This window comes from Aptenodytes forsteri, unplaced genomic scaffold, assembly GCF_000699145.1.
Source record: "Aptenodytes forsteri isolate BGI_AS27 unplaced genomic scaffold, ASM69914v1 Scaffold340, whole genome shotgun sequence".
Taxonomy (NCBI): Eukaryota; Metazoa; Chordata; class Aves; order Sphenisciformes; family Spheniscidae; genus Aptenodytes; species Aptenodytes forsteri.
In genome coordinates this window covers 811,922-834,552 of record NW_008795441.1, presented here as the reverse complement: position 1 = coordinate 834,552, position 22,631 = coordinate 811,922, and the positions used below count along the sequence as shown (strand labels likewise).

Here is a 22,631-nt window from a genome sequence, read left to right as displayed (position 1 = left end):
TCCAGGTTTGGAGCACGGGCTGATGCTCTCCAGCGGTTGGGAAGCGTGGGAAGAACCAGGCACTAATTAAAACAGTGCTCAGGGGAGGGGGGTTGCAATCCCCAGGGTGACAGGTCAGGGGGGTGGGCAAATACATCTCTCCCAAGAACCCTACAGGGAACAAAGCTTTTTTTTTTTCCCTAAAAAGACAGACAACAAGAACATTTTGACAAAGAGGGTCAAGCCCAAGCAGTTTTGCTGCTGATCTCAGTGCTAGCAGCACCTGGTCAGTGACACTGCACGTGACACAGTTACAGATAGCTTTCTGGACCCATTGCTTTTTGGCGTCGTCCTTGTTAATACTGTGGTGCAGTGACCATTCAGGAATGCATCTTATGGATAGGGCTTAGTTGTTTATCATCAGGAAAGGGCAACTGCATTGCAGGGATGGTTACATTTTGTTCTCCTTCGTCTGTTCATTCATTTTACTGCTGAAGGCTTGCAAAGCACAGAAGTGCAAAGAAAACGCTAGCCACGGCTCACGTGCAGCAAGACAGCAGTCATCAGAGTCTGCACCTACCCATGCTCCAACACCACCGTCCAAAGTGAATAATAACCAAATAACCTGTACCGTGTTATGGAGGGAATGAAAATCCCCCCTCCAAGGATGGCAGAACAATTTATTAAACTCTCTCCAGCAGGACAGAGCTATTGTACTGTCCTATAGATGAAGCAAAGGGCTTTTTTCTTTTTAAGTTACACAGCAGCACTGCCAGAGAGCTGGGAGGCAAGCCAGGGGTCCCGACTCCACGCACTCCGCAGACTATCAGACTGCACCATGAGCAGACATTACCAGCTGGTATGCGGTTTGGGTTATTTCATGTGAGGGAAGGGAAACAATAGTAGCCAGTAAATCTCCTGCACAGTGGGATTTAAGCATCCCTAGCTGTATTACTTCTCCAGCGAATAACATTCATTGTTCATCCATTCTTACTATCTCATTGACTTACCTGCCTAATTTATAATATATAAACTCCTAAAGGTATGGATTTTGGCATCTTACAGAATAGCAGCAATGTGCAGGGGAACCAGAAAATGGCACTGGCAGCCTCCCAAAGCTGGGGACCCTTGCAGCCTACCTCTTCCCAGCAGAAACTGGATTTGCCCAGGATGTAACTCAGAGTAGACATATGTCATCCCATCATCAATATTACCCTCGACTGATGCTTTTCTCAGGCTCGATACAGTAGAATCTTATAAAAAGAAAAAAACCCACAACTGATTCCAGTTGAGTCCTATTCTATAGTCTGATATCTTATCCTCCCTTTAAAAATGCTGACATCTTCCCCTTCCACTTGCCCCACCACCACCGCCGCACCCCCTGAGGATCCTGATGTTGCATTTTCCTCCGAACAAAGGCTTTCTGAAAGCAGGAGGCTCTCCGGCTGTCTACTGCTACCAGCGCTGGCTCTCCCTGCAACCCTGTTCAACTGAACTGTGCTACTCTCATTAGCATTAATGTGAAAGTTGTTCTCACCATATAGACTCTGCTTATTATTGGCTTTAACAGAAGGAATTATACACCAAAATAATAATACCCAGGCTGAAATTAAGCTCTGTTATTTTCATGCCATTGCTAACATGTCCAGAGCAGATTTACTAAAACCATGAGTCAACCCCTGCCAGAAACTAGAGACACTGCTTGCGAATAAGCAACTTTGGTGTTTATTCCTCCTGCCTTCTCATCTGCTGAGCTGCACTAGGAAAGGGTGCCTTCTGATAAGCAACATGTCAGGCTAATCATCCACAGAGATTTTAAGCCGCATATTTTCTCTCTGGACTAATATAACCCAGATGTGGGAAAGGCATGGTTTTAATCAATCCTTCTATACATCCCATGACACTTGATCACATGTGCACGCGTAGGTATGTGCATCACCCAGTAAAATAACCATGTTGAACGCAATTAATAAGCTGGCTGTCACACGTGATTTTGTTTGTGCTCCTTTTATAGGATTTTAGTGCTGCCTCCAAACTAGTTCTGAAAAAAGAAAGTCTCTGCATTTGCAAGTGAAACAAGTAAATACTCTTAATATAGAGAACTCTTTCCACAGCTACAAAGGTTTTCATAACAGATTGAGCATGACCCTCAAGTAGTTTCACTGCAGGTAAAAAGGGAAGATTAAAAGCTATATACTGTCTCTATACTGTTATGTAAGAGCTTGGGAAACAGGGAAAACAGCTTTCCCTCCAGCACGTGGATGGCCATGTAAAAGGGACACACCATCAAAGCCCATGCTAGAAGCTTGGGTGCAGCTGTGCTGCTCTACAGCCACCCAAGGTCTTTTTTTCCTGAAGCAAGTGACAGAGCCAGGCTGCGTGGTGAGAACAGAGCCCTGCACAAACTGCAGGGTTGCTTACTAACGCCACACTGAACAGTGTAGGATACAACATAAACAGCTGCTTTCCATCTCTGGTGACACCTGAGGTCAGATGCTGTTATCGCTGCAGTGAGCAGAAGCAGGTTTGCCTCCAGACCATACTCCTCCAGTACGGATATTCTCAGTATCAAACTCGGATCCAGAGAGCTAAAGAAAACAGCTCAATGCACAGTTGAGCTGTTGAATCAGTTCACACGGATTCCCAGCCACACCAGTGCTTGCTGTATTAGAAACCCCTCCATTTAGCAGCCCCAGCCAGACCAAGATGCTCCTCACCCATGAGCATTACTGCTCAGCAATCCAAGGGTGCTCTTGGGTGATTGCTGCCAAGACCTTGCTCTCAGAGGCACATGCATCTCAACAAGCTCCCCCTTACCTCTTCAACTGCTCCCTTAGCCAAGGAAAGAGAGCCAGGTAACCAATCCTCCTGGCTGGCGTGGTGCAGAGGAGAGCAAACCCACCGCTAGCACCTCTGCTCTCCTTCAGAGGAAGCCACCACACCCTCCTCTCCTCACTGGAAAAATGCTAAACAGCAGCAGTTAATGACACCAGAAGCAGCTGCCGCACTTTCTGGTCATCAGCTTGTTAATCACATGAAGAATGGGCAGGAGTTTCAGCCTCGCAAATAAAACATTAAGGACTTGAAGATGATCAAAAACTGGATCTCATCAATTAATGAAGTAGATCTATTTCTTTCCTTTTCTTTGTCCCCAAAGAGCATTATTTTTCCTTTGACCCTAGCTAGGGGGATTAAAAGATAAAGGAAGAGTATCTGGATTGGAAGGAGGACAATTACAAACAATTAAACTGAGTAAAACACTACCTGTTAGCAGACACTGACCTGCTTTGAGTGCAGGACTGGGGTGATAGCGAGGGGGAAGCACAAAGCAAAGCTCAACACAACTTGGGGAAGATAGAAAAAAGTATTTTCACACCATAGACTCCAATTCTAAATTACATGAGAGGTTTGGTGGGTCTCAAACTGAGACCTAATTAAGCAAGATGTAAAACAACAAACTACTTTGCTTTTTTCAGAAAGCTCCGAGAATGGGGACAGGAGGACAGTAGTAAGCAAGATTACCCAGAAGTTTGGTTTTCTTGGCTTTTTGTGCAGATTTTCCTTCTCACATTAACTGCCTGCTATTCACTGATTCCTTTAAAAAAAATTAGAAGTCCAAAGCCCAATAATTAAATATGATTGATAATGGGCTTCATAGGACTTGCTGCTTCAGTGATGATGTTCAGCTTGCCATACCTACTGTGACAACCGCAGGCAGAGACCTGCTGGCTGGTAGCATGGCTGGAAAACACAGGAACCAGGCAACAGAGTAGATGAGAACAGAAGCACCAAACTACAATGTCCAAAATACACCAGAGCAATGTTTTCCAATGGGAATAGCTTTGTTGTTGCTGTTTAAATGATTCTTATTCTTCTAATTCAGCTTCCTCTTTGAAAGTCTTTCCACAGCTTCTAAGCCCGCCCATGCAGTACCCTGAGCAACCGCTGAACTAGCTGGAGCCTTAATATTCCACTGCTAGCCTTCAGAGCCAATCTTTCCCCTAAACTACCCCTTTATTTTTCATTAAAAAAAAAAAAAAAAAAAGATTCTGAGTGTCGCAGGAAACAGTTCTATGTTTCAGCTTGCTTGGTATCCAGCCCAATGGAAAACCTGCCCTGAGACCTCTGGTTATTAACTGAAATCTTAAAATAGCATTACTAGAAATTTTCCCACATATTTCTGTGTTTACTTACCATTGTATTTTCAAAACACCTAACTGCACCACTGTTTTCTTAACACAAGGCAGCCCTAATGCACTTAAGACAATACTGACAGCTGAGAACACAACAGACGTTTGCATCTTAAGTAGAGTGGGTTCCCTCTGTAGACTACAGCGAAGAGGACTGTTCTTTTATTTACCCCATTTTAATTTCTTTTGAGGATGAGAGAATAGGAGAACAGACGATAATTTCAAATATGTTGGCACTGTCTGCAAAGACTTCTATAAAAGCACAAAAATGAACTTTTTTTTTCTTTTTATATTTTGAACAGTAATATAAAAAATATGACGTTGGTTCAAAAGTCAGATAAGGTCTGTGTTGACAACTACAATTCTTTTATTGGACATATTTTACTGAGCATTGAACACTTGTTTATGTAGGCACAGATTTAAGAATAACACCACAAAATCAAAACAATAAAGTGCAGACCTGTACTGAGAAGCAGGCCTGGTAAGTCAGTCTACTCCTACAACTCAGCAGAGAAAAGACAGAAAAGGGGAAAAAACCTGCTGTTATAAGAGAAGTAGTATATTATAAATTACGTCCTGCGGTAACAGAACTATACAACCTTTCCTGAAAGGTCCAGAGCACTGGAAAACCCAGGTCCCCTGTGTACAAGCACACCGTGTTTGTCGCAGGAAATATTTTAAGTTAGACTTTGGCTTACACAAGTGGTTTATTTATAAGAAAACTTAACAAAGGTGTACTGATTAAAACAGTTCTCTTAACATCGTTTCTTTATATATTTCAGAATAAAAAATTATGCACTTAAAAACAGATAACAACCTCCCCCCAACACAATAAGTTTCAGCAAACAGTGACCAAGAAAGAGGGAAAGGGGGAAGCCAGCGTGAGTCATGACTTTAAGCGATGGTCTTTGCCAGATCTCATTCCTGCTTGCATCAGAATTTTCTCCCTAAGAAGATTCAGGAGATAAAATGCTAAATTCAACATGTCCCTATCTTTCCCCATCTCATAAGGACAGTTTTCTACAGTTCTTAGTAACAGAAAAAAAATATATATTTCCAGAGCTTGCACACATCCGAAAAAAAAAAAAAGGCAGAAAACAAGAGGGAGAATAAAAACTAATATAAGCTAAAACATTATTTTGTAGTAAACAATAGAATATAACGTGCAATAGTGCAATTTCTCCTTTGCTGCTCCAACAATGAAGTCTTGGTAGATAGTCCACTGCATGTCAACGTACGGCATCCCACATCTAACTACGTGCTTGTCGGGCACTGCTGGGTTTGCCAGGCTTCGGAGCCGAGTCGCTGTGTCCAGGCTCGCCCTTCCCCTTCCCAAGGTGGCGGAGTTTCTGATCCCAGCGCTGCATATTGAAAGGCAAAGAAATTACAAAAGAAAGTACAGAAGAAGATATAAGTCATATCTAAAACAACTGCATGTGTTGTTTACAAACAGCAGCAAAAAAAAAAAAAAGCTGTCGCTGTTTCCATCACGTTAGCCTCCATTGGGCTCAAATGGTGGAATGTGAGGTTATCAGTAAAAGTCACTTTAAAAAGAAAAGCCATTTCCTGGCTTTCTTGTAGCCTCTGTGAATGAAGGGGCTGATACAAGGCATAATGGCTTCAGCAGAAAAGCGTCTCACCCTCTAAATAATAAAATGTAAATGAAGCTATCTGTGCAATCTCTGGGGGAAGGAGGATGAACAAACAGTCAAGTGATTTTTATTAATTCTTTTAAAAATTATTATTTATTTATTTTTACTTTTCCAGGTAACAGCAACCGCAGTACAAAAAGACATAATAAATATAGTTGGTACAACAGATGATGCTTTTGGAAAAGGAGATTGTGTCGAGAAGCGGGTGGCAATGTGGCGTGGCCCTCAGCAGCCCCAGGCTGGGCACAAGGGCAGAGCGCAGTGGGTCGCGGGCCACAAGGAAATAAGCGAGAAAATAAGTCAGCTCCCAAAAAAACCCCAACAAATGACACTGCCACCCCAGAACTGGAACTAAGCAGAAGTCAGCCCACAGCAATAACGTGGTATTTGCTCTACAGCACTGGATGTCATCAAGTTCTGTCAAATCAAACAACTTGGAATAAGATGCCCATATCTTTTCGCTCATGTAATCTCTGTGGATGTGACAAATGTGCACAGAAAAACTTGCATTTATAATCAGAACAGTATTTTCCTGCCAGTCACCATTAAGGCTGTTGAAGAAAGTGTTGAGTGGAAGAGGAGACTGGTTTGCACAGGCACAACCATTATGTCAAATCAATGGCTGAGAAATTGTGTCCAAATAAGACACAAGTGTCTTATGACACAAGTGTAAAATGACACTCCTAACAATGTTGAAATCCCTGATACTTTGCGGTGCATCAAAACATAAAAAGGCAATCCTTCCAGAACTTGGAAGGCATTAGAATACATTTATATTAGAAAACATTAGAATATATTTTCATACATTGCTTGCATTTGAGCTCGTTGCTTCCAATTCGCTATGACATGACTTCCTTATGATGTACCTCCCTCATCTAAACCAGAAAGGTAAGTTTAAAATAGTCATTAATCAACACAATTTGGTAAGAGAACAGTATTTAAAGAACACTAAATCTGGAAATTATAATTCTGACTTATTCTGGAAAACATCTGTAAAGCCCTCTTTTTTTTTAATTAGTACCACAATCCCAATTAAGCAGGTGCGTGTTGCAGAATGCACAGTTTGCCTACGGAGTTAAAACACTCCTACTGTTTGCCTTTTTGAGACGGAGGTTTTGATTGCTGCTACACTGGTGTACTTTGTATCCCTTTAGTTTATTTGGCATACATTTCTAAGTAACATAGCAAATAACACACCAAGTTAATTTTTGATACTTGATATTAATTAACTGGGGTCAGCACATGTATTTTCTTCCCTTATTTTGAAAAGATTAGGTAGATGTTTCATGGTATCTGCAACACTTGACTTCTGCTGAGATATTTTCTTACCTTTACTTTTTTACCGAGACGATCCTTCCATTTCTCGGCTATGGAGCCTTCCACCAAGAGTAACCTACACAACAGAGACAACCAGTTACTCCATCAACAGACATGCACAAGCTATACAACCCAACACATGCCAGACTAAGACCTCTGTGTCTGCAGAGAGCCTTGTCCCCCCTGAATACCATTAAGGAGCCGTACAGAGAGTGACACCAAGTTCTCCTTAGCTGATGGCTCTGAAGTTCAGCTTTACAGGCAGGGGAACAAGCAACAAAAAATATGTTCCAAGGGTAATGCAGAAAGAGTTACCTGGAGCGCTCCTCGTCTTCGTAGCCCATAATGATGTACTCTTCATTGGTGCTGAGCGGTGGGCACAGGCAGCCGGAGTTTGCATGAAGGTTTACAGTGTCCTTTGGGATGTTCACCAGGGAAGATTTTAGGATCTCCTTTACTTCCACTACTGCAGTGACATCGTGACATTTAGTCTTCACCTCCTTCACTTTAGCCCGAATGACTGGGAGAAAGTCATAGAGTATAGTTAGCAGCAGCAGATAATGCAGGCCACCCCCAAGCCGTTCTTGGTGACCTCTGGGAGTAGTCTTTTTGCATGGTCCATTATCAAAAGCTTAGCTGAACTCCAGCAATGTCCCTGCCCCCATCTCTTCACTTCATTACTTCATCCTCCTCCGAGAGGGTGCAGGTAGCTCAGTATATCTCCTAATAGTGTGGTCACAAACAGGAGTTATGTACCAGTTGGATTTGCGTCCTATTTAAATTAGGCTTAATTTTTAGCATCCCTTCTTCTTCACCCTTTCCACTTTATATATTTGATTCATTCCTTGTACGCTCCCCTCCTCCCTCAAGCTGTAACTGCTCCCTCTTTGTCTACTTGCAGTACAGATGACCGAACTTAATCTGTCACTCTCAACCTTTCACGAAACGTGAATGTGCATTAAAACTTCTCGTATCGCTACCTCTGCTGGATGACAGGCCCTTACTTTTTTTATTCTCTCTCCAGTGACCCAGCACCAATCTGCTCTGCTCTTTATGAAGTCCAAACGCTCCTGATCTTGACCTGATGACCTGTCTAATTGTTTCCTCCCTCACCCTTTCTTTATGCCTTAAGTTGCACAGGAGGGAAAGTGGCCTTTCAAAGGCAACGCTTTTTGTTTCTCTCATGGTGACCAGTGAACTGATACCACATGCAAATGCAAAGCCAATCCAGAGGTCATGCTCTAGAGAGAATGCCACATCTTTCACAGCTTGCAAACAAGAGTCCCTTTCCATTACAGATAGCAGATTCTCCGGACTCCCAATTTCTTCTAACCTGTGCGAAAAAGGTAATATGGAAGAAAGAAAAACCATGGACTTATGTATCTCTTCTCTTCTCATGCATTGCCCATAATGACAATCAGCCAGCATGCATTGCAGCCACATTAAATACAGCTGCCAACAATTAATAGCTGTTACGCATTTAACATACACAATTTAGCCCAAGTGATCCACTTCCTTAAAACCTCTTAAGATTTCAAAACAAAATCTTGCTTTAGTTTGGAGTTCTTCGAAATGCATTTTGAAACCTCTTTCATTTCAAAAGCTTGAAAAGATAGGCAGTAGCACACTCAGCGACTCTCTACCACGTGCAGGTGGGGTACCCGCTAGAGAATAGTCACTCTGTAAAGATTTCCCAAACAAATCCACCAAAACAACATAAAACCAACTAGTCACCCAAAAAATAATAACCATGTTTGACTGAATACAGTTATAATTTTTTAGCTCTTAATAGGATTTATTTTTAAAAGAAGCTTATCTGACAATAGTTATATAAATGCATAATCTTAATAAATATTACGCAATTACTACCATTTAAACGAAGTCTTTAAGTTCAGCAAGCCTAAGGCTATTCACATGAGTAATAGGAAAAAGGATGGGCCTAATTGTTCAACTCCTGTGATATGTATTCACTGGCTTCATCAGCTTAATTTGCTTAGAACAAACACCATGAAGAAAAGTAGCAGCCTGGACCTCTGATATGCCTGAAAACCAGGACAATCTGGACAAGAGAGGACATAATATGGACTCCGTGCACTTTTCCAGGTATTACTGACAGCATAACACAGCTGGCAAGATGCTCATTGCTGGCTTCGATACACAAAAAGAACTTAGTATGCCTGTTAGATCCCACGGTGAGTTTGTAGGCATGAAAGTTAGTAAAAACATCCTTTCCTGTGAAAGCAGAGCATGTCGGAGCTGGAAATCAAAGAGGCAGTTCAGGCATAACAGCCCACAACGTCATTTTTGCCACATCACTTTTCACACTAAAGAAGTGCACGAACCCCAGATGCCTGCACTACACTGAAATAACTCTCAACGTCAACAAAGACACTCTTGTACTAACACATTAAGCTAATCCCCTCCATCCTTCTAATTTGGAAATGTTTCAGGCCACATCTTCCTTCTGTAATAAGTACTTTGGATTGATCATCAGTAATTGGGCCCATAGGCTTTTTTAATGAAAATTTTCCCCCTTACTTTAGCCTTAAAAACACTAGGAGCTGGCCACGCAGCTGTCCTTACCGTAGTTATAATTGTTGCGTAGATAGGTCTTCTGGGTAGCTTTTATAGGCTTGCATTTGCAGCGCTCTAGAAGACAGAAACTTTTGTTTAGAATATGTTCAGTGACAATCTCGCCGAAACCCCAGGCTCATGCCTAACAAAAACTGCACTGAATTGACTTGTTTATTACAGGTAAGTGAATTAGTAAAACCCACAGGGTATTCCTGGTCTGCTCTGCTGGAAGATGTTATGGAACTGCCCATGAGAGCTCAAAGGTTTCTAGGAGAAAACTTGACGTGCTGAAATTTAAAAAACAATCCAAATCAAAAATACTACAACCAACTAACCCCACAACAACAAAGATACAAGGACTTGGAGTCTGAAGTGACAAGATCTTCCATTTTAAGCCAATTCAAGGTTCCATCTTGGTTTCTTCTGTGCTCACAGGTGCTGCGATTCCATATCCTTACGATGCTGTTCTCTCTTCTGTACTACACTTACTGAATGCCCTCCTTTCTGCACCTTTAATCATACAGACTGTAATACAGACACAGAAAGAAAATACTGCGACAGGGCACGATTTAGCATTTGATTGGAGACTACACATCTCAGCTCAGTTTAACACATTGGGATATTCTGGCTAGCTGGCATTCACCGTAAGGAATATGATTTTTGTGGCTAATTCTCAATGTACAGTCCGTCTCTGGAACTGCACCATAAGATTTCTTAGAGTGGCACAGCCCCTTTATACCTAAAGATGTCTAAGAGCTACAGTCAACAGACAAAGCACCTCAGAGAGTGGTGGGACCAAGTGGCATGTAGCTCCCTGCTCTGAACACTTCTGGGATGGTCCCGACAAAATGAAACTTCAACCATGTTTCTTCAGCGGTGTCTGGCAGGAGGTTTAAGAGAGATTAAGTTTAAGACTAAGATTAAGTTTAAGATTAAGAGGCTGAAGGGCCTCACTTGACTACTGCAAGTGTTTAGTGTTACCTTTGATCCTGCTCTAGACTCTCCCTCAATTAATAAAGCCAGCCTTGAGCAAATGGCCTTTGACTGAACTGTAGATTAGTCTTTTCCAGACTGGGTTGGTTAGTCGACCCAACAGCTTCACGCTGTGCACAGGACTGACCTAGACGGAGGTTTTAGAGCACTATGTGGAGAATATTAACCACCGGCACGTTTGCCTTCGATCTTACCAATTCTGTGACAAAACAAACCAAAAAAGGCACTTCAAACATACGGCTAGTGGAGTTGCCTGGAAAGGCTACCACCAACCCTTCTGATAAATCTACACTGTGGATCATCAGACCCGAGTATAATTTAAGCCCATGCCACACATGTGGAATTCAGACACAGGTAATAACAAACACAGGCCACAGAGCCACCCTGCTGTCTGGGTTTGCTGTATAAAATTACGACCCAGAACTTCACGTTTAATTAACATAGGGAAATTATTAGGCCCTATGGTGGCAAGGATGGCCTTCAAAAGACAATACAAATGAGCACTGTCAGAGCAGCATTTCCAGTGGTGCAGCTTCCAGGCAGCTGGGAACCACAACAGAGGTAAAAACGCTTTCTTCAGTGCCCAGGGAGTGCTGGGGCTGAAGCTCCAGACCCATGTGTTCATTAACACCACTGATATTTCACGGCTGGTTGTTCTAATGCAAATATTTACTTAATTCAAGCTAGTGTGTAAGTGGAGTTTGGTGGAGTCGCATGGTCAAGCCCAGTTGACTGCTATCTGTGCCTCCAAGCCCACCGCTGCGCCCACTGCAAACAGCAGGTCCCAGTATTACGTATATGTGGTCACCTATTTTGACATTTGACTTGGCATTTAAGTGGAAGTAGACTTAATACAGCCTATTTCTATACACCATTGTTCTAAAATAACAATGCATATAGCTAGTGACTTAGTTAAATCCAATGTGAAAAGTTTGAAAAAGAACTTTTATTTGCTATGTAAGATTTCTGCATTTAAAAAAAAAAGAGATGGCATCATATGGTTATGGACTTCTCAAATCTTCATTTACTTTGTATTGAAAGAATTTTTGTAGTTGAAAATACAAAAAAAATACAGGAAAAAGGAGAACATTTCCAAAAGAAGAGGATATTGTTTCCTTGAATTTTAAACACATCCTCAGGAATCTATATATAGAATCCTACAGACTTCAGCTTTTGTATGAGACTGTGTTAAAATAATAAAGGCAGAGAAGGGAAGTGATTTTTGGCTTCCCTTCTGCCTGTGGGAGCTCATGCATACTTTAGGCCAAATTATGGCCCATTTTATAAGCTGCCTCGAAACAGGCCATAGAAGATGTGCTCCTACGACCCACACTCACGCAGGCATCTCAGCGTTCACGTCCAACAAGTCGTACACTTTAATGTTCTCCTGCTCTACAGCACTTTGCTCTGTGGCACATGTAGAATAAAATAGTCTAAATTACAAGACAGGAATACATAGCCTCACATTTCCCTCAATTTTAAGACGGTATTGGATTATTTTATTTTATTAATTTGAGGAATATATTTTATTAGTCTTGTTCTAGAAACAAATTATAGACCTGCCCATGTTCTTAATGACAGGTATCTCCTAGTTGCCCTACTGCTTTTCAAATTTACATTTCAAAGAACTTTACAAAATGCTGCATTATTTCTAATTACTCTTTAGAGATACGGAAACTAACACAGAGTCACTTGCCAAGGTCAGCTATAAAGTCAGTCACAGAGCTACTACCTCCCCTCTCCCAACTCCTGCTACAGTGACTTTCAAAGGAAGCACATATTTGATCGATGCATGTTTCTTGCAAAGTTGAGCTGTCCCCAGGGAGTGGGAACACTCACAAAAGATGGCTATAAAAATGTACTGCATCTCGTGATGCTGAGGGTAAGTCCCATCTTACATGATAGTCTCCTCTGAAGCTGCCAGAATTATCGGAAGAGCTCTGGGACCACAACAACGTTATATCCCAAGCACTGAGACAGGCAGCAGAGGCTTACACCAGTTTTGACTGAGATGTCAGTTAACTCTGCCATTAAATATTCTTTTTTAATACAAGTCAACATAGGACTAACAAAAGCTCAACATCTAGACCTTTGAAAACTTCTTCCTATAAATGCCAAAACAAATGGACTACATGGAAAAAGGGTTTTCTGCGTGGATCGCTACCAAGAAATGTGCCATCTTAAATATACATGCATGCACAATCTAAAACCTGGCTGTAATAGTGATCAGTACAAGCACTAAAACCTGGCAAATGCTTCCCTGATAAATTAAGGATAAAAAAAACTCTGGAAAAACTTCTAAGGGACTTGAAAAGCATCTGATGAAGCAGACAACAATGTAGTTTACTGCCAAAAGAGGCAAAAAAGCTCCCCCCCAAAAAAACCCCTTGCAGATTCAGAGGGAAGGTTTTGCCAGTGGACACTGCCAGGCATAAAAGGTGCCTCGAAGAGGGGTAATACACGAGTACTGCTCACTGCAACCGTACACAGCAGCACATGCAATGTGCTCCAGAAACCATAGATCTGAGTCCAGGATTTTTTAAAACACATCAGGTTGTTACTTGCAGAAAAAAAATTCTATTTACAATGGCAAAATTACAAATTTACTTTACTGAACATACAAATAAAACAATTATGAAACACAGCCTTTCAGGTGGCTGAACTGTGTTTGTCCACTGAAACAGGTGTAGTGCACTGAACCAGATATTGTGTTTCTACAGCAAAAAGCAGTGATAAAAATATTACCCTTTCTTTTCATCAGCTCTTTTTCTGCGCATCTTCACCCTATTTTTTGGATGGGATTTTTTTAGGTCTCATATTGCTTTTGCTAGTTGAAAAGCATCATGACAGCAACAGTATAACTGAATCTTACTCTTTTCTCTTCCACTGCAGGGTTGCTTACTGGTATTACATGCAGCCTGCATCCTGGAGGACAGGCAGTGCTAAAGATATGTTTAATATTTTTGATATAAGGTGATGTTGAAGGTATCCAGCTTTACTTTCATACTCAAAGTGTAGCTTGTATGTTCTTTATCCAGTCACTGTAGAGCATGAAATCCACAATTTCTCAATGCCACGCAATTGAAAATGGCTTAAAACTAAAAAGATACTAATATTAGCCATAAAAATCTTTAGAAAGTCTTTCAGATGCGCTCAAGGCAATTTAAAGTGAAGCTTGCCAAGGGGCTTACCTTTGTCAGGTTTTTCTAATTGTAGCTGGCTTTCTGAAGGATGTGCACTGTGATTTAAATAACATTTTGCACCTACATAACTACTTTCACATTGGGACCTACTGATCATATTTAAAACTGCATTATAAGCTGGGCATTACCAATACCTTTTTACAATTAGGTCACAGAGATTAAAGCTGAAGTTATCAAAACTTGGTATCTAATTTTATGCTCCACAACCATACTTAGGCGTTTATATAATAAACTGAGCATCAGCGTGTGCTGTAGCTGGCCAACACCTCTGGAGAAGGAAAGACACGATGGCCAACACTAGGTTTCCAAGTGTCATCTTTTTGACAAAGGCCTACGAGGAAAACTTCTGAAGGAATGGTAATAAAATTCAAGGAAACCTATAGTCATTGGCTTGCTTGAGCAACAAACTCACATTTCTGTAACCTATTAGCTACCAATCTGAGCTTTACTTCTTTGCATTGCCTATGACTAGTGATAACACTCAAGGGGGTTTACTCAGTTCCAGCAAAACCAAACCAAACCAAAAATAAAAGCGACAGCGGACCTGCTGGAATAAAACCAGTCTCAGAAGGTCTCAGCCTCAATCACCTCAGGTTAACACGAGTTTTGCCATTATCTACAAAGAGGTCAGAATTTAATTTGCAAACTTTGAAGTCAGAACGAACCATTATCTTCACTGGTTTTCCCCAGTGAAAATCCATTTAATGATCATTCTCACAGTTCAAGACAAAACTTTTAATGAAATCAGCACAGCCCGTTTGATTTGATGGAAATTTTGCCCCGACAAAAGCAGAAGAGAAGAGCGCTAAAAGATGCGCTAAAGAGTTAACTGAGTTGCCTGCTGAGAGGTCCACAGGCTGACCAGCCCCAAATCCCACCTGCCCACAGGATACAAAAGCACAATCTACAGGATTCCAAGACAAGACAGAGTATTTAAACACCACTTAGTACCCCTCTTACTTAAGTATTAAAAGGATTTGAAAGACTACAGCTTATTATACAGTTTTATAAAAGTGTACTCACCGATGCTGGCGCCTCTACAGTTGCCATTATTAGAATCCATAGGGAAATCTGGCACGGATTTGTAAAATATGTGAAGAAATGTTAGTATTTTTAATATTGGATTAATTCAATACACCCAACATTACACTGTTTTCTCTAACATTTAGTATATTCAGACTTAGTAACTTAATAAACTAACAGACTGTAATGTTCTACAGGCCAACCTGTTAAAAGTTGACATGATTTCTTATCTGACTTCACCCAAATCTGGCACATCACGTTAAATGCTGAAGCAGATTAAATATCCCATTTCTACTGGTGCATAGGCTGGCAGGTTTAGGATGAAGATGGAAATTTATGGCATGAACTTATGAGCATCTACAAAAAGTACACGTACTGTTTGCATTTAATTAGATGATGAAGGAGAAATTACTTCTGGTTTGTTTTTTTGGTTACTGAGGAAATCAAACCAACCAACCACAATCATATCATTGAAGCAAATGCCAAAACAAACGTTTCAGACCTTCCCCTTCCTCTCAGTTTAAAAACATACTGATTATTTTGAAGGACAGATAAGGAACAGAAGGAAAAAAAGGCACTATGCCCAAAGAAATGCTTTTAGACACATTCATAAGTGGAATGTGTCCCACATTAGTAAAATGCATCATTTCAAACCTATTGTTTATTAAATCACACCATTTAATGGATTTATACATATATAATCATGAAAAACAAGTATGTTAATGCATATAATGTTGTACAAGTTAAGGAAAAAATAAATGCAGGAGAAACAAGACTCGGGAGAGAGGCAGTATACTTTACTAGAATGACACATAAAATGGAAAAACAAATGAGATTTCAAATAAAAAGCCCTTCTTTAAGTTTGGATGCCCAAACGTTTACACAGCTTTTTCAACTCTGGAAGCTGGTATCATACAAACATTATCTTTCTTATATCTTTACATTATCATGGGCACAACACTGCTCTCACAATATAAAACAACTGAATACAAGACAATGTAACAAAAGCTCCTCTCCTGCAGCTGAAGCTGTAAGGATCTGGCTGTAATACAGCCCAAGGACACTAATGATATTCGGTATAGGGAAGGGTTTAGATCTGTGGACTAAATTTTAAGGGCTGGGGCCATTATTTAATCACAAGCTCTGTAAATATGTATTTAAAACACCTGTTTACAAGAGATCTAATATTACTTAGTTATTCTTTTAATTTGGCCACCCTTTTTAAAAAAAAATCTCCACCTTAATACATACTTATATTTCTCACAGCAACATGAACTTCCTTTACCTAAATGGGGATATGGCTAAATGACAGTCAGGGCAAGAGTAAATCTGAAAAACAGCTAATTCCCTTACTAACATAATAATTAACTTCAAAAAAATGAGACTTCCGGAGTAATTATTGCTACCAATATAAAGAGCAAAGGGTATAGAAAATAGCACAGAATAGAACAGATTGAATAGATGCCCTTTTACATCCAATATCCTGTTGCTAGTAAAAATCACTCCCATTTTCTTCCAAAGTAAGTTCCAAACTACTGCAGGATCTTAGCTTGTAGAACAAACCCAACATTTTCATGGAGCCAATTTGGTCTTCGGTTATCACGTACTCCCACAGCAGCTCTAAGGCTTCTCCATGCTGCCTTGTAACAAGTCAAACTACCCAGGCTAATTCTTGCTTACGTGTTTTATTTTCATTATTCACTTGAGCTACCTCAAATTTCAAAAAAGCTGTTGTTATCAGGTGATAATTAAAGATTGTGACCCCTACCAATAGTATATGGCAAAAAAGAAAAAAAAAAAAAGACATCTTCATCAAATTCAAATGCATTTTATGTTTTATCAAGTGCTTTCTTGTATTCAGGACAGGATGAAAGAGGAGTTAAAATGGTCTGGCTCTTGTAAATGGTTAAGTAGAAGGATGACCACATTTCTTCTCATTCTTCCTCTCCTCGGCCAACCCTCTGTTGTCTTGTTCATTTAGCCAATGCTTCGCTTTAAACCTGCAATTCCTTCTGACATGGTAACAGCATAGGGAGCGCTCAGGTCTATAGCCTGATAATCCTCCCATCTGCTGCCATCTGCAAAACCTCCCAGCCACCAACCATGGAGAGGTGGCTCTGCCTCTCCATGTGCCTAAGGCCGGCCTGAGATGTTTCACCACCCTCTGGGCATTCAAGACGCCAGCAAAGAAAGCTCTCCAGATTCGCTGCCCCTCCTGTTCAGTTGCCTTGGCCAACTTCTCAAGTTGCCGTCAAGGCTGGCTGGCTTTGCACATGTCCAAGGCAACTCTTTGGTGCTTCATGTGGCACAGCAAGCTACAATTCCCGTCAAAACAGGTACTTCAGTCATGACCGAAGGGATGGTTCGTTCACACTTCCAAAGCATGTTCCCTATGCCAATAAAATTGTTACTGGGGGCAGAAAAACTTTTCATCAGCAGAGGAGGCAAGGGAAATACCAGGTTGAATGGTCATCATCTTCACATCCATGGAGGGAACAGGGAAAGAAAAAGAAGCCCTGAAGTGCACTCTCCCTTCCTAAACCAAGGGCTGATGCAAGCAGTCATGACTTCATGGTGTTTGAGCAAACCAAGTCCAATTCACTCTGGAATGACAACTAAGCATAAATCAGAGCCCGGTAAGGGGTTCGCAGCCTTCCCTGACCCCACTCGGGGGTACGATGCTCATGTGTATCGGCCGAAGAACTGTCCTTCAAACTTACACCGATGCAAGGGGGGCTGGTAAACGCTCAATATGCCCAATATAAACCTGGTCCTGCAAACAAACACTGAACCAAACTGCTTTCCACCAGATGTTCCCTTCCACTCCCAAGTACACAACTTATTTTATTTTTACCAAATTACAACGCACCACAACCTCAACCCATTTCCTAATTCTGCATTCATTCACCAGGTCACTTATCCTACCCCATACCAGTGGTTGCGGGTATCTGACAAAGCAGCTGGCTCTGCAAGAATTGTAATTGAGACGTGTGCAGAGCAGCTATTAATGGAAACGGCTCCCGTTTCTTCTGCGTGAAGGCTGTGGTGCGCAGCGTGTTGTGCTCTGCAATTGTGGTCAGAGCACGGTGTCTGTCAATGAGCAAAGGAGGCGTAAACAGGTACCAATACATCACTTCATGATTCATTTCCCTACGTGCAAGGGCTTGGGCCAGGCAAGTATTGACCTTGCCTTGATGCTTATCTTTCCCGGTGCACTCACGCTTATTTAGGGATGAGCAGTTTCTACTGATGGGCATGTAGCATGGGCTTGCGGAGGGGACCGGAGACCTCCACAACTGTACAACACATCTCGGGAAAGGCTTCACATTTACGTGATCCTTCCCCCGGTAAAGCTCATACCACCTGGTCCCTTCCTCATCTACCGGGGAAGCCATAGGAAAAAGGGTCTGGGCCAGCCCTGCCACCAGCCACTTGCAAGATCTTAGGTGGGTGTGAGCAACGACGAAATCCCATCCCCTGACCCCAGCAGTCTAACGGGCAGAGACCTCTCTCCATCAGGAGATGCACACTGCTTAGACCTCCAGCCGTAATGCAGACAGAAGAAAAAAAAAAAAAGGGCTGTTTTTAAAAAATAAGCAACTGACTTCCTATTGTTCCACTTCTCTTCTGAGGTGACCTCTCTGCCAAGTTTTGTCTATGCAAAACAATCTTTTTGAAAGAAATATCTGTCAGCAATGATTAGCAGGATTGCCAAAGAGGAAATATTATCCAGAGCTCCAATCCAAAGGCTTCCTACTAATTTTTGTTTAAGAGCAAGGGAAAAAATCCAGACTGATTTTTCCAATAAGCCATTTTAATTAATCGCTTTTCAGAGGGATGCTATATAAAAAGAGCAAACCACTAACAAGGAGAGCAGAATAAAAGCCACTTGCGTAGTAAGTGTACAAAATAACAACGCCTGGCTGGATGAGAGGTTTGGGAAAAGGAATCAAGTTGGTAAAACTTAGTTTTAAGCAAATATCTTACTTACTTATATCACAGTTTAAAATAAAAAAAAAAAAAAAAGGCAGAAAAAGAGCCAAAAGTAGCACGATCCTGATTGTCACTGCAATTGAAGAACATGGCCCAGCTACTACTGAAGCCATCCAGGCACCCTCCTCCAAAGAACAAAACCACAGGGAGCAGTTGCTGCTGGGGCACTTTCTTCAGATGGAGACATCTGTGAGCCCCATTGAATAAGAAAACTTCAAATATGCATGAATTCAGACTTTGTAAACTACTTCGGGTCTTAATACAGAGAGGATCTTTGCTAATCTGATTGCAAAAACACACATAGCAAAGCAAAGTAATAGGAAAATTGATCCTCGTTAAAATTTGATACAGATCACTTGAACTCCAAGTCGCAGAGCAGCCTGCAACATGACAACACGGCTGCTCCACATAATGAATTATTCCACATAACGAAATCTGCTGGGTTTTGATGACATTTAAAGGCCTAGGTCTTGGCTTGATGCTTAGACTGTAAAAGCCATTCTAGGGGACTCAGCCTACAAAGGCAGACAAACTGAAGTGATAGCACGACACCATCAATGGTATCATCATTAATAAGGTTTAAATACTCTTACTTCTCCTGTTTTCTTTAAGGCTTGAAGCTTGTAATGATTTTGGTTTTTAACTGAGAAATGAGGCTGCTTCCAACTTGTGAGCAAACACCTAAAACAAATCTCAACTTTAAAATGCCAGCCTGGGCATGACTGCTCGTCCTCAGCACAGTCCGAAACACTCTCCTAACACCGCTGTGCATTTCAGCTACTCTAAGTAGAGCTATGCAAAGTCTGAGTGAGAGCAAATTTGATCTGGAGTTTGGAAACCACTGTTTTGGAAATGAAGTTAATAACATATGAAAAACAAGCATGGGAAATGGCTCTTTCACTGATCTTTTAAGCATACAATGCCAAATTCACATGCTGGATTACTATGAATTCATCTAGGCAGACAGGGAGGTACGGAGGACTTGGCCTACACGGAGAAATCATGGGTTCATATAAGATTTAAGAAAATACGTTTCCGTCACTTGAATAACCTTTTATTTTCTTTAATGTTTAAGAGGTGGGGTTTTTTTTTAAGAGATTCAGAGTTCTCCTCAGCCATCTTATGATAATCACCGAAAATGGTTCGGACATTAATTACACGTGGTTGATACCTTGTGATGATGCTTCCCTTTTCTCCAACATCTCATTAACAACCCAACATGCCTTCAAGCTATTTTTCTATCTAACTAAGATACGATGAGACAGAAATCCAACTGACGGATCTGTCCTCCGATACACATGGTACCCATCATACCGCTCTCCTTTTATTGCCAGTTCCCTCTTCAAAACAGGAATAAACATGTCAGTTGAGACATAAATACTCTGCTAGACAGTAGCAGCCAAGCACATGCACTGAAGTGCTTTTCTGAGTCAGCATCCCAACACCAACAATGACTGTGGTAAGGCTGGTCATTTATTACGTGTAAAATTAAAGACAGGTCCCGCTATTGAAATTTTAGATTCAAGATGCTTTTTGTCTATCTGCACTTCTTGCTGCTTCACAGACTAAAGAAGATTTGATAGGACCCTGAATGAAGGAAGCCGATAACCTGATAAATGTGAGGCAGAGTCAGCATACGCGCCCAGCACAAGGAGACCAAAATATATGGAGCATGTGAATGGGACCTCCTGCATACACAAGAGAGCCTGTATCGATTATCTGTGAGCAAAACCGCTTTCATCTCCAAAAAGCAAAGGACAGGGATGAGGGATAAAAGCCATACATCAGACATTAGCATGCACTAACCTCACATCTGGGATGTTAACGTATTGTCAAGAGGCTTTCTCATCCTCCATTCTGGACTGTGATTTGTCAGATTTTCCACAAAAAGCCAAAATATTCGGCGTCACACCTGCCTCTAGAACACCCACGCCATGCCCGGAGCGTCCCTCTGCTGCCTGGGTGCAAAGGAACCCAGGTGTTTCCCAAAGATAATGAAAAATCAAGAAAGACAGGTTTCCCACAGGACGCTTGTTTGAAGGTGGTCCCTGTAACCCGAGGAACCTCAGACCTCCAAATCAGCAGTGTGGTACAGCAGCTCACACCCAGGTTTTGGAGACCAGCACAAGCCCAGGGGGTCTGCAGAACTTTTCCTCTAACTGAGCCCTAAACAAGGCAGTTCTAATGTTCTTACAAGCCTTCCCCATCACAGACATAGCAGCGGCTATTTCATCCTTTCAACGTGTCAGCAGCCCTGAAGAACATCAGGAGAATGACACAAATACCTCCCTCATTCCTGCAAAGAGGAAGCCTCTAGATCTTCCTTACCACCTGGGCTGCACGTGGAAAGAGGTCCTAGAAGATGTTTGTGGAGGACTCATAACCTGTGCCTCAATAACCGAAAGTTAACTTCTTACCAGGATTTGCCACAGCTTTTACTAACCACAGTTTCTCCACATTTTGCAACAGCCACAGTCTACTAGGCATGGGGAATACAACTCATCGGAGAGGACTTTCTCATCTTTTACTGCAACGTCAGCCAAAGAAAAAAAGTCAAGTGAACTTCAAATGATCTTCAACTTGGCATCACTGAAATGAGAGTCAAGGCCAATTACTTTAACGGTGACAGGGAATTTTTGCGAGCACCTATACAAGCTCTTCCCAGCTGTAGAAGAGCAGACGATAACTGATCCAGCATGATGTTAACCCGCTGCAGCCTCTTGCAGGTGACTCACCCTGAAGAAAGTGTGTCCTGAGGGTCAGAAGAGCCCTTGCACCCAGCTGAACCATGTGATCATAAGAAAGATGCACGGTCTAATATTGGAAAAGGAATGGAAATCAGGCTTTCCAAACCTTGTTCCTGCTCTGATAAGGACAAACATCTGACCATGTCATCCTTCAGGCTGCTACCTTACAGAAGGGACTAGACAAATGCATTAACCCTCACCAGTAATAATGCAGAGACCTCAAGAGGAAAGGAAACAGTAGAATCCTGTTACTTTGCAGGTAGCAAAAAATGAAAGAAAAATCAAGATTTCACTTCTGAAGAATTAAAAAAACCCTCTTCTACAACAGAAGCCCATGAAAACATGGATTTATATTTCTGCCTGCTCGATTAGATTTACAGACAGCACAAGGTGCAGGAGCGCTTAGGAGATAAAATAAGAGCAAGTATTCTGCACGCAGAATATTAGGCAGTTGGTTATTCGTGTCTTCTACTTGGCTGCAATCATTTATTTGGAGAATTGAATTTGGAAGTGTTCACCTTACCTCTTCCTAGAACAGGAATCCTTCACTCTGTTTTCTAAAGGAGCAGTTTTATTCCCTCAAGAAGGATTCTTTCAGTCTGGTGCATAATGCATCAGTTCAAAATTTTCAGCCCAGAAATGAGAATGTCATCAGGTTCTCATTCACTGAAAGAAAGTTTTCATGGATCCGGCCCTGGAATCCCTCAAAGAGGTTATTGTACTGCTGAGGTCCTCAGAAATAGGTAACTCGGGGGCAATTTTAGCCAAACTTCCTCCCTCCAGATTTGAATGCGATTGCTTTCAAATTGCTGCAGACCTGCCAAGCCTCGCTCTGTCTGGAGCCATTTTTAAGGCGGTTTTGAAAGCACCTCAACACTGCGGAGAAAGGCGCTTGGTGTTCAAAACCGCACTTCCCCAAACCATCCCAGCAGGTCTGCAGCCCCCAGAGAGCAGCAGCAG

The 22,631-nt window shown here is 41.6% G+C and overlaps 1 protein-coding gene across 1 annotated transcript; it reads right to left on the bottom strand.

Annotated features, from left to right (window-relative positions):
* Positions 1-4,569: 4,569 nt before the first annotated feature.
* FRZB (frizzled-related protein) lies at positions 4,570-14,998 on the bottom strand (the record flags this gene model as incomplete). The annotated part of the gene is made up of 5 exons (XM_009281081.2): positions 4,570-5,530; positions 7,151-7,214; positions 7,454-7,658; positions 9,722-9,787; positions 14,932-14,998. Coding segments are annotated over 5 exons (513 nt in total), but the record flags the coding sequence as incomplete, so codon positions are not given.
* Between the last annotated feature and the right edge of the window lie 7,633 nt (positions 14,999-22,631).